At 36.9% G+C, this 12,768-nt stretch overlaps 1 protein-coding gene across 1 annotated transcript in view; it reads left to right on the forward strand.

Moving 5' to 3' along the window:
* NXPH1 (neurexophilin 1) overlaps positions 1–12,768 on the forward strand; it is a 433,511-nt gene that overhangs the window by 387,509 nt on the left and 33,234 nt on the right. Inside the window, exon 15 of the mRNA XM_038556945.1 lies at positions 8,574–8,642. Within this exon, the coding sequence (XP_038412873.1) occupies positions 8,574–8,642 (69 nt within the window). The remainder of the gene's footprint in view (positions 1–8,573; positions 8,643–12,768) is intronic.

The following is a 12,768-nucleotide window of genomic DNA, read 5'->3' on the forward strand; positions in this document are numbered from 1 at the left end:
TAGCCAATGACTAGCATCTGAGGATTGTTTCTTTCTGATTATTAGAACAAGACTTCCTCGGTAAGAACTCAAGAGGGATTTATATGTGCCTTTGCTATACAACCACATTCTTCCTTAGTTTTCTTGGTCTCTTATCTAGAATGTTGCCACTTAAACTTTCTCATATAATACTGTAGGAAAATCGCCCATAATTGCCTTTCAATCTGTTCCCATTGAAGGAAGCTTTATGTTAGCCTAACTCCCTGCATCATTTGTGTACACATACAGTTTATGGATTTTCATACTGTTTAGAGAAGAGTGATAACCTCTCAAGCCAAGTTGAAAGAAGGAAAAGTATGACAGAAAGGGATGCTGGGGGCATAAGTTTCTTTGGAGATGAGATGACCCATGCTGAATGAATTGGATAGGAAAGAAGGAGGATTTGAACAAATCACCCTAGGATGAAACACAGTCTGTAAGTGATATAAGGGAAAAGTCACTGAAGCTCCTTACCAGTAAGCTAAGGTTTCCAACAAGGCAGGTCTGGCATCTTGATTAAATAATTAGAAGGAGCTCTGAGAAAAGAGAGAGAAAAAAAGAAAAAAAAAAGTGAGAGGCAAGGAGGGAAAAGTTTAGAGTGAAAATGGAGCTTAGCAAAGTCAAATCAAGAATAGGGGAAGAGTTCCATTTCCCAGTCCCCTCAAAAACAAGCAACAACAAAAAAACAAAAATTGAAACCAACCAAACAAAGCCCTAGTCTCTGAGCAAAAGCCCACTCAACACTTTGGTAGGAAAACACTGGCTTTAGAGTCACACAGGCCTGAGTTTGAATCCACATCCCATAATATATGTGAATTTGCCATCAGGACCCTGTCTCTGAGTCTCAGTTTCCTCATTCATAAAATGGAAATGTAATGCTGTAATTCCAAGAGTAACCTTGGAAAAAACTGAATGAGCTGGCACATTGTTTGAATCCAAGTCTTGACTTTTTATCTAAGGATCTTTGGTAAGAGAGTTAATCTTTTTAACATTGGTTTCCTTATCTGAAAAACAGGGCCAATAACTATGTCACAGATTGTTGTCTAACATATTATCACTATTTTACATATTGTTGTTGGAGTTTTTATTGTTTAAAAGCTTGGCCCAAAGCAAGCCAGGAAAAATATTATTTCCTTTTTTGCTATTTTCCTTCCTTCAACTCTTGTGTCTCATTATTATTCTTCCTTCATCATGGAAAATCTTTTTCTTCCTGCAACGTTCAGATTTTAGTCTTCAGGTTCACATACATGAGTATATGCCTGCTTTAAACTATTTTTCTCATAAGATAAATACATGATTTCTTCCTCTCTGTTTGGAATAATTATCAATAATTTCTCTTTTTGCTCTCAAAAGTGTCCCAGTTTGGACAACAAAATACATGGTCACCCCTTTTATAGTTACTGTTAATCGTCAGGTCATTCAATATGTAATTGGAAATATATATCTTTGGAAAACTTAGTGCTGTATGAAGGACGGTTCAAGTCAATATTAAGTTTGTAAAAATGATTTTCTGAAAAAACAGACAAACAAACAATGTCTTGTTTACTAAATATGCAATGAATCTACCAGCAAGCCCTGATTGAGGGGACACTCAGGATGGGTTGTCACTCCTGGAGCATTCTGGGGCAAACCAGATGCACTCCTGTAGGTCATTTCCTCACACTGCAGGTTATGAAAATGCCCGTAATGTTGAAAAACATTCATGGTTCCAGTCTCTCCCAAGCATAGGTAGAGGGTTGTCTCTGTGTTTCAGGTGCCATCACATGCACCTGGAGAAAGTTTGAATTGTCCTTTGTTGTCCATGTCATGTAAGCTTGTCAAAGAACCACAGCTTTCTTTGGGAAAATGAGCTTTATATGTCCCAAAAGACAACACAGCAGGATGGTGCTGGGGGAAACAATGGATGACATTTTGGGGGGGATTGTGATTTCTTTTCTCAACCTGTAATATAGTGGAGAAAAAAGCTCTTTTAAAAATTTAGTCTGGACCTAGCCTTAGCACCATGTCAAATTAGAGAAGCCATGGAACTTGGAATCCTCAATATTTCGTTCCTGCTTAAACAAGTTATAGTAACATTTATTTTCTTCATAGAGTGATATTTGATTCATAATTCGATTATTGTACATTCTAACAAGAAAAAAGGAGAGGAATTCATAATGTTATAATTGATCAATGTTAGACACTTCTGAAATTCATCTCACTCCCCTCCATATGCCAACCCATACCTCACCACAGTATAACTGGAAACTCATAATAAAGCGTCACAAAATAGCCTCTGCCTTCAGGTAACTTGCTAACTTCTTAGAGATATACACATGAAAAAAAAAGTTGAAGAAAATGAGAATACAGTATAAAATAAGTGCTAAACTAAGTTAAAAATGAATACTGTAAGACAGAATTTGGGATTGTGTTGATTATTCAGTCCACTTGGCAAAGAGAATCTCTGACTACATTATTAGTTTAAAACCAAGTATTAGGTGGCTTAGACTTTTTAAAGTATTGGATATAATTTTGGATGTCTGGCAGAACTAGGGTATCCACTTTTATTAAAACAATTTCTTCTAGAAAAAACATGAAATATTCATTGCTAATATTAAACCAAACTTCCTTTTATATTAAATCTAAGATTAGAATAGGATACTTTTAATTTTTGTAACAGTAGTTGCATTATTCTATAACAATAATAGCTGCAATTTCAGGGCTTGGTGGGTGCTAGGTCTGTGGTTTAAACTGTCTCATATTATCCTCCCAGTCTTCTTAAGAGCTAGGTATTATTATCTCTGAATCACAGATGATGAAACTGAGGTCACTACTTTGGTCAAAGTCACACCCTTAGACGTTGACAGAGATAGTTTTCAATGCCAGGCTTTGTTTACTATATCATAGAATGCAGTTTGTGAAGCAAGATTATTAATGTGATGATGTTTTCTTCCTAGATGTCATCATTGTTTTAGTGGAAGTCACAATTTACTGCTGATCTAAATGCTTGTTGGACACCTATTTATTCCTACTTATCAGATTGTCATCACCAGACTTAACTGCTTTGCTATTTGATGACCTCTTAGTTTCCTTAGGATTAGGTAGATGTGAGGCCACTTTGGCCTTCTTCACTAAGGAGTTTTGCATATGTCTTGGTCCTGGTCTTCTAGCTTGACCTTTAACAACAGATATTTGGTGCCATAGTTAACATTTGCTGCCGCTGACAGGAAGTAGCAGCACTCAAAGGTTTTCTTTAAGGGGGGAAAAAAGCCCTCATAAATCTAAAATTCAGAACAATGGAAATCACCCAACACATAGGAAACTGCTTCTCTCCCTGGTGGCATTTTATTTTATTTTTTAAAAGATTTTATTTATTTATTCATGAGAGACACAGAGAGAGGCAGAGATGTAGGCAGAGGGAGAAGCAGGCTCCTTCTGGGGGGCCTGATGTGGGACTCAATCCCAGGACCTGGGGTTCATGACCTGAGCCACAGGCAGATGCTCAACCACTGAGCCACCCAGATGTCCCTCTCGTGGTATTTTAAAAATAGAGAATTAAAATGGAGCCTAAATTAAAATTTCCATTCTCAACTGTTTGCTCCAATTATTGTTCATGGAGTCATTCCTTTACTTCTAATTTTATTTTTTACATCAGTGTATTCTTTAAAACTGGGGAGAATAGCGTCATATGTCAGGGGATTTGGAATCATAGTGTTTAGCAATTGCTATAATCATGAAGTTTCACAGAATTTTTATCTTTTTTTTTTAAGATTTTATTTATTTATTCATGAGAGACACAGAGAGAGAGAGAGAGAGAGAGAGAGACAGAGACACAGGCAGAGGGAGAAGCAGGCTCCATGCAAGGAGCCCAATGTAGGACTTGATCCCAGGACTCTGGGATCACACCCTGAGCCGAAGGCAGACGCTTAACTGCTGAGCCATCCAGGCACCCCCAGAATTTTTATCTTATATTAAAAATTCATATAAGTAGTATATCTAATTCATTACATATCTATTTTCATATAGGTATATTTTTTTAAAAAGATTTTATTTATTTATTCATGATAGACATAGAGAGAGAGAGACAGAGACAGAGACAGAGAGACAGAGACAGAGACAGAGACACAGGCAGAGGGAGAAGCAGGCTCCATGCAGGGAGCCCAACACGGGACTTGATCCCGGATCTCCAGGATCACGCCCTGGGCCAAAGGCAGGTGCTAAACCGCTGAGCCACTCAGGGATCCCATATAAATGTATTTTTAATTACTTTCACATAAAATCAATGTTTTAGGAAGATATGCCGCATTTTCCAGTGGTTTGAGCTATTTGGCAAACAAACTCATGTTTTCTGGTGATGCCATCCTGTAGTTTGAAAATCATAACATTAAGGAATTGTCTTCAGGAAAATCTGTTTGGAGTACTGAGTTGCTCATTAATTTATTCATTCAACAGATTTCTTTCTTCAGTGTTCACTCTGATTAATGACAATTCAAGCATTGGGTACAGACTTATGGCTAATTTCATCAATGTTCTTACTTGCATGGTGCCAGCTTCAATATTAAATAATAATAATAAATAAATAAGTAAACTAAAAATGTCACATATTTATCAATTCTGTGATTAAAATAAAGATATTGCGAGGTGGAGTAAATGGGCATCTCTTTAGACCTGGTAGGTCAAGAAAGATCTCTCCGGTGGTGTGACATTTTAAATGACATCTAAATGATAAGCCAGCCATATAAGGACCTATATGACAGATAGGTCCATGATGGAGTAAAAATCCTAGGATGGAAATGAGTATGTCTTGTTCTTTCACCGGAAAGAAGACCAGTGACATAAAGAGTGAGTGGAAGAGGTGAATGGTGAGGCAAGGTGATCAGATTGTTGAAGCCTTGTGGACTGTGGTGTCCAAAGTTTGGGTTCTATTCTAAGTGTGAAAGATGTCAGTGGAAAGCTTGAAAGAGGGAATGACATGATCTGATTTATCTTTTTGAAGATCACTCTGGATGCTGTGTGGAGAAAGCATTGTAGAGGGTAAGAATGGAATCAGCATGAGCAGTTAGGGAGACTCTGAAATGCTGCAGGTAAGAGATGATAGTGGCTCAGATAGTAATAGTGGCAGCGGTTGTGATAAATTTGGGATATATTTTAAAGGTAAAGTCAAAAGGACCTACTCATTTATTAGGTGAATATTGGGAGAAGAAGTTAATTGTCAGATTTTACCTTGAGCAACTGGATATGCCACTTGGTAAGAGGGAGAGGATGATGATTTGAAAGAGTTAACCAAATCTCCATTTTGGGAAATTCACCATCCAGGTGAAGAAGTCAAGTAGGATACAGGAGTCAGAGAAAGGGTCAGATAAACTGCAGATAAAAGCCCCATGTCTGGACTAAGTTTGATGAGTTTTAAGATCAGTTAAAAGAACTAGTGTGTCTGGAGCAGGAAGCAAGAAAGACACCAGTAGAAATGAGGTCACAGAGATTGGACTTGGGAGGGATCACTTAGGATCTCAAGGTCAGGCAAAAGCATTTGGAGATTCTGAGTGTGACAGGAAGTCATTGGTGAGTTTAGCCCAAGTAACGCAGTGTGATTAACATTTTTAAAAGGATTACTCTGGCTGTTATATAAAAAATTGATGGGTAGAAGGTGGTGCAGGGAGGAAGAGTAGAGGAGGAGGGAAAAACTTACTAGAAGGTAATTGGAGCTGGGGATATTAGATGTCTTGCAATGTATGAGTGAGTTCTGCAGTCACAAATTTTCTCACCTATGTTTTGTATGATCTTTGAACACCCAACTAGAGAGTCATAGGGGTGAAGGATCTACTTATAATTATAGAAACATAAATTTATATATTTACATATCATTTGTGCATAGTTTTAGTCTACATTAAATTTTCTAGGAATGTAAGTTTGTGTGTATTTAAGGAAATACTGTCCTTGTTTTGTTTAGAACTCTGCCAACAGCAGTTCAGTAGCTTGGAAAATCAAGTCATTGACGGCAGTGCCTTCATGGTATTTAAGTGGTCAGTAACTCACACCTATATCTACCTGCATTTGTGTCATCTTGTTGATGGTTCTTTCTATAGGTATAAGCAGCTGATACCAACATGTCTTGGAAACTAGTAGTATCCATACATTTACCTATTGAAGTACATCTTATGGAACACTATACTGATTTTTTGAAAAATGTGTAGGTTACAATATCTATGAATTTATTTCAGAGTGCTGAGCTATTGTTATATAAAGGGAACCACTAATGTGATAAATTGAGAACCACAGATCTAGGTAATGATGGATAACATATTTCTGGTGATGACTGATGTTAAGCCAGATAGATTTAGACCTGATAATCTCTTAGGTTAATGCAATTTGCCCAGAAACAGATAGCTATTTGGCTACAGATACTGATTTTGAACCCATCTCAGACTGTTCCAAAGCCCATATTCATTGCCATACCCATCAGTGTAAGGATTTATTTTCAGAAGTTTATTTCTGAAATACTCTGTAGTAGAGTATTCCACTTAAATTCTTGGCCCAAGAAAAATATTTATTATTTATTTATTTATTTATTTATTTATTTATTTATTTATTTATGATAGTCACAGAGAGAGAGAGAGAGAGAGAGAGAGAGAGGCAGAGACACAGGCAGAGGGAGAAGCAGGCTCCACGCACCGGGAGCCCGATGTGGGATTCGATCCTGGGTCTCCAGGATCGCGCCCTGGGCCAAAGGACAGGCGCCAAACCGCTGCGCCACCCAGGGATCCCCAAGAAAAATATTTTAAAGTTATCCCTCTACTGGTAATAAAATTGTTAATTTAGCCAACTTAGTTGTTAAAATAGTTAAATTTGGATGTTAAGAACATATATAATAATTATTGTGTCTATTATGTGAAGAATAAATCTGATTTTGCCTGATTTTGGCTTTTTTTCCCACTTCTTGTTGGGATAGCTTGTACAAAACACTGGGTTTTATCATGGTTTCTAATTTAAACTTGAAAATAGTTTCTATTTGTTTTTAATTATCTTCCTCTTATCACAAGCTTATTTCTTATTGGTTAGGTAAGTGCTTCACGACTACTACAAATAGAAAACGCATACAGATTTTTACTTTAAAATTTTAGAATACTTGTTTTACTAGAAAATCTGTTCAGTTTTCATCTCTGATTTTCCCTTTGTAGAAATTCACCTGGTAAAATGTTCTTTAAGTGTCAATATCAACAATATTATTACTCTGTAGAAGAATAACTGAGAAGGAATTAACTTGGCAGTAATTGTCATGTAGAAAAGTAATTTTGAACAGACATAACACTTTTGTGACCATACTTCTAGGGACTATCACCAAAGCATTTTAATTTTAATGTAAGAATTTGCAACATTTTAGAAAAACAGTTGCTATAAATATATCAACCATATTTTGTTACTATATCAAATAATTTTTTGATAGTTTTGACAAAGGGGAAATGTAAGTTAAAATACGTAATATGTCTTCTTTTGTTTGGGCCACTTTGCATTGGAAATTGACATGATATTAAAAGATTGATTTTTAACATTTCACTTTTATTGTGAGGCGATGAATAGCTCAGATCCACAACATCGTAGGAGATTTCTTAATCTCCACGTTGCACCTTGCTCTTCATGGTGATTTGTGTCTGGCTTTGTCTTATGGATAGAAAGGAAAGATCCACTTTCTTACTGTGTTGAAGATATAAAAGAAATTAATTACACTGCCTGTGGTTACTATCTCCACAGAATCAAATTACTTGGTTTAGGAAATATTTCATCTGTTAAAAATCCAGTGTGGACCAGAGATACTGCGCCTCGACCAAATAAGAGGTGCGACCTCAAGATAAATTTACTTTTCATGACTCTGACTGTGAAAAGCAGGGCAGCACATGCCCAAAAGCTGTCCCAGTGAGGCACCAGAGACACTGTAATCCTTTTTTTATCAAATTGAATTGTAAACCATTCCTATTTAGGATCATTTATAAGTGGTTTGAATGTTACTTAACAAGTATTATATTGCAGAGTAGTGTTACATATTGCCAAAGAAGGAGGTTTCTATGACTTCTATTTATCTATTGCACCAGTGTTTTAGACAAGTAACAAATGAAATTCCTCTTCTAAAATTAAATCCAGCTTCATTTTTGTCTTTCACCCTTAAAGGATGAAACATTATTTGCTTCTTGGACAGTTCCTGTACTCTATCATCTTTCATTACTTTTATAAGTTCTGTCATAAATGCTCTAGCTCTTTGGCCTTGGCTTCTAACTGCCTATTATAGAGATAAGTGTCTGGGTTTGATAATATAAAATCCTCAAATGTTGCTTTACCTGCAATTAAAAAGTACTTTACAAGCAGCATTAGGGTAGGATATGGTCTTCATTTCTCTATTGTATTTGTCTTCTCACATAATTTTGGTTCTTCATAACCATGAAGAACAGTGTTTCTAGAGCATTTGGAACAGTTCCCTTTACTGAGGTCCATACCCGGACACCTGTCTCTGGACACTCTTACCTGGATGTCCCACCTTAAACTCAACCTGAATGCTATTCCTTCCCATGTTTTCTCTGTTGTAGAGGCTGACAAATTATGGTCCTTGGGCCAAATCTAGCCTACTGCCTGTTCTTACATGGCCTTACAGAAAGGTAAGAATAGTTTTTACATATTTAAGAGAAAATGAAAAAAATATTTCATGACATGTGAAAATTAGATGAAATTCGAATTTAGGTGTCCGTAAAAATGTCTTACTGGAACACAGCCACACTTGTTCATGTGTTGCCTGTAGCTACTTTTGTGCCACAATAGCAGAACTGAGTAGTTATGATGAAGACCGTCTGGCTTTCAGAGGCTTAAAATAGCCTGAGTTATCTGGCCATTTACAGAAAAAAGTTTGCTTACTCCTGCTCAATTTGAATGGAAGATTTTTCCACTCTCTCAACTCTTACTCTCCCAATATCAAAACCTCAGAATTCTCTTCCAGACTTTCCTCTTTCACATGCATAGCCTATTGATATATATAAGGAACATCTCCAGATCAGATTCCTCTCCTTTATTCTCACTTCTGCAGCTTTGCACATGGGTCCTTGCCATCTATTGCCTGGACGACAGCAATAGTTCTCAACCTCAGTTTCTTTCCAATAAAATTCACTTTCTATTTGAGTATCAAAGCTGTCACATGCTCCAATAATTAGATAAATCCCCTATTTCAGTTCCCTATTAAAGATGTCGTTGGGATCCTGCTTCCAACTGAATCAAGTCCAAAGTCCTCACCATTATAGCATATCCCTTCATGCATTGATTCTGGCTTCTCCAGTTTCATCTCCTTTGGCTGCTGTACCCTCTGTTCCTACTCTTGCATCCTCAAGTCCCACACAATGCAGTACTTTTTATTGTCCACCTAGTATGTTGCTGCCTTTCATGACCATCTGCCTTTGTGACATGGCTGACTTTTTCTTCACTGCCTTTTTACTGCCTTCTAAATAGCAAACTTGATTTCAGTTTTTTTGAGATTCAGTTTAAATGTCATATTTGAGAATCCTTTCCTAGAACCTTCAAGTAGAGTTCATTGTTCTCACATTTCATCTCAGCACTAGTGTAGATATTGGAGCTCTTCCTCATTTTTGTATCCTGACAACCTAGCATTTGTCTCGAAGTAGATAATCATTATTTGTTGGCTAAATAAGTGCTCATATATGTTTAGAGAGATTTTTTTTTTTGTTTAGAGAGATTCTTGATTTTAATTTTGAATTCATTTTCATTCAAAACTCTAAAATAATAGCAATCAAGTCTGTTAATCCTGTCTAGTCTAGAATGAAACTCTGATTTATGGGCAATTACCCAAAAGTCTCATATAGGTATCAGTAAATGCTATAGTATTCATTATTTAATTTTGTGGTTTTTCTTTTTCTTTTTTTTAAAGATTTATTTATTTATTTTAGAGAGAGAGAGAGGGAGAGCAGGAGTGTGGGGCGGAGGGGCAGAGGGAGAGGGAGAGAAAGTCTTAAGCAGATTCCATGCTGAGCCCAGGCCTGACAGGAGGTTCGAACTCAAGACCCTAAGATCATGACCTGAGATCATGACCTGAGCTGAAGCCAAGAGTTGGATGCTCAACCGACTGTGCCACCCAAATTCTGTGTGTTTTTTTTTTAACTTGCAACATTATTAAATCAAATGTACTGATATATCTATTAACTTCCTTTCCAAATAATTATTCATGACCTCAATGTAAAACGAAACAAAAATAAAAGCAAAATCCTTTGTAGTCTGAACTTTGTTATTTGTTTTATATTGGCCTACTATTTACTATAATTTTTACTATTTGTATAGGCAGTAGTTATTTTTTCAAATTCAGTTTTCAGGAGGAGCAGGTTATGTGTAACTAGTTGGTAAACATGTTTCAGTTACTCAAACTCTCCATTCACTTGGAGAATTAGCTAAAGCTCCTGATATTCTCTCATTCTCCCTGGTCCTGTCCTTGGATTCACATTATCAACTCCGTAAAAGGCTAGACATGGAGCTTATTGAGCTATTTTACATGTGTCCTGTAAAGACTGGTTAGATGAAAAAGAATATAAAGCCGTCTAACTGAAGATTTTAAGATTATCTATGAGTTTCATTCATCTATTATTTTCCTGGCTCCATTTAGTATGGATAATAATAGTGAGACAAGCTTATGATTATATAGTACTCTATACTTATTCAGAGTGCTTGCGCCTACATTATGCCTCCTGCCGGGAAGGCATGGGTGGTATTGTTATAGTGATTTTTTTTTAAATGAAACTGAGGCTCGGAAAGGTGAAATTACCTGCTAAAATTCTTACAGCCCATTAGGGATGTGGCTGAAATTAAAACCTAGTTCCTGACCTCTTGTAATTTTTCTGTGGTTTTGATTTCTTCAGCTAAAAATATATTGGTTATCAAGCTGTTGTCTCTTGGCTCTAAAGTACCTTCCCATACTCTGATTTGTGGCAAGGGGCCAGGACTGCAGAGTCCTTGTTCTTTACCAATGGCTTCTTGTTAGGTTTTGCCGGTAGATGGATGTTAGGAGAACAATATTCCGCCTGCTGTTCCTGAAACATACATCTAGCAATAGTTGAATGGAAGCTTCTTTTGGCCTTCTTAGACTGGCCTCATCCATTATATCTCCCCAGAACTACCAGTACCTCTATTCAGAGCTCTGGGTCCCTTCTATCAGCTTCTAGGTCCCTTCTATTTTTCTAACCTCTGAGGTGGTAACTATTCTTTATAATTATGTCCATGCTACTTTGTTATTCCTTTTGTGCTTTTTTTTTTTTTTAGTTCACTAATACCTGTGAAATCAGTTTCCCATGCTATCTGCTCTCTGTTGAAATACTTGGTTTGGTTTTGGTTTTCCTGACAACCTGATGCATGACAGCATACCTACTACCAGAGTGGTCCTGGAAACACACTCTCAAAGATGATACTTGGGCACTGTTTTTTTAATACATTTGTCTTGAAAGTAGTGCTGACCTCCTTGCTTATGGTATGCAGTGGCACACAATTAATTAAACTATTATTGTGATTGATTGAAAAGAAGTATCTAGTGAAATAATGTATTGGGGGGATCAAATGGAAACTGAACTTGACTTGTATGGCAATGATGAAGAGTACAAAGACTGGGGTGGAAGGGCTTTTTATGGCTACACTGGGAAGCTTAAAGGAAGAAAACAACAAAGTGGTGTCTTTAAACCTTTATTTCAAATCACCATTACAGAAAACCCTCTCAAAAGAGCCCCCAAAGATTTCTTTATTTCTTTATGCTTTAGAGTTACCCTCACTAAAAACAGACCTAAAATTACAGTAGGATTCCCATGCTTGATGTTCCTGCAATTAGTTAGCTTAGGGCATTTGCCATGTGTAAGGGGATGTCCATTGTTCCCAAGACCCATCCCAAACATCTCTTATTGTCTTCAGACCTATCACTAGAATCAGCTTTCAGAATATTCCATGGGAACAAGTATAAAGTCTCATCCAGGATAAGAGAGCTTATATTTCAGAGTAATTGTAAGATTTTGCTAATTTATATTGAATAGTTCCTAAGAGTTTTTGACTGAGAGGAAAAACTTATAACTGGATAAGGCTGAATTTATTGATATGGTAAACTTGGTAGAAAGTCATGATATAGTGTTTTAATTTGTGCAGTTGGAAGTGGTTCTATAAAACTGGTTAAGTGACTGAAACTTTGACTTAATGGTACTCTACATTCAGTGAAGTCAGAATTCCACAACTGCTGTGGCATAGTAATAAGAAAGGAATCAAAAGTATAGAAGTTGGGACACCCAGGTGGCTCAGTGGTTGAGCATCTGCCTTTGGCTTATATTGTGATCCTGGCATCAAATGATCCTGGCATCAAGTGATCCTGGCATCAAGTCCCGCATTGGGCTCCCCACAGGGAGACTGCTTCTCCCTCTGCCTTTGTTTCTGCCTCTCTATATCTCATAAATAAATAAACAAACAAACAAATAAATTTTAAAAAGCATATGGAAGTAGATATTTTGCAGTAGATTATCCTATGTGATTGTCACAAGCTGTCTCTCTTTCCCACCACTGCCACACATGTACACTATATTCCCAGGGAGACCCCAAAGGACATTCCTTAATTTAGGCATTGAGAATACATTAACAGGTAGGATACTTCTGAGATCATTGTCTTCTATAAGCCAGGAAGCATCACGGGAAATGCTGGTATTGAGATAGGCTTCCTGAATTTAATGAGAATGTTGGAATTCTGAAGAGGGAAAGGTCCAGGTG

The sequence above is a fragment of the Canis lupus genome, chromosome 14, assembly GCF_011100685.1.
Source record: "Canis lupus familiaris isolate Mischka breed German Shepherd chromosome 14, alternate assembly UU_Cfam_GSD_1.0, whole genome shotgun sequence".
Taxonomy (NCBI): Eukaryota; Metazoa; Chordata; class Mammalia; order Carnivora; family Canidae; genus Canis; species Canis lupus.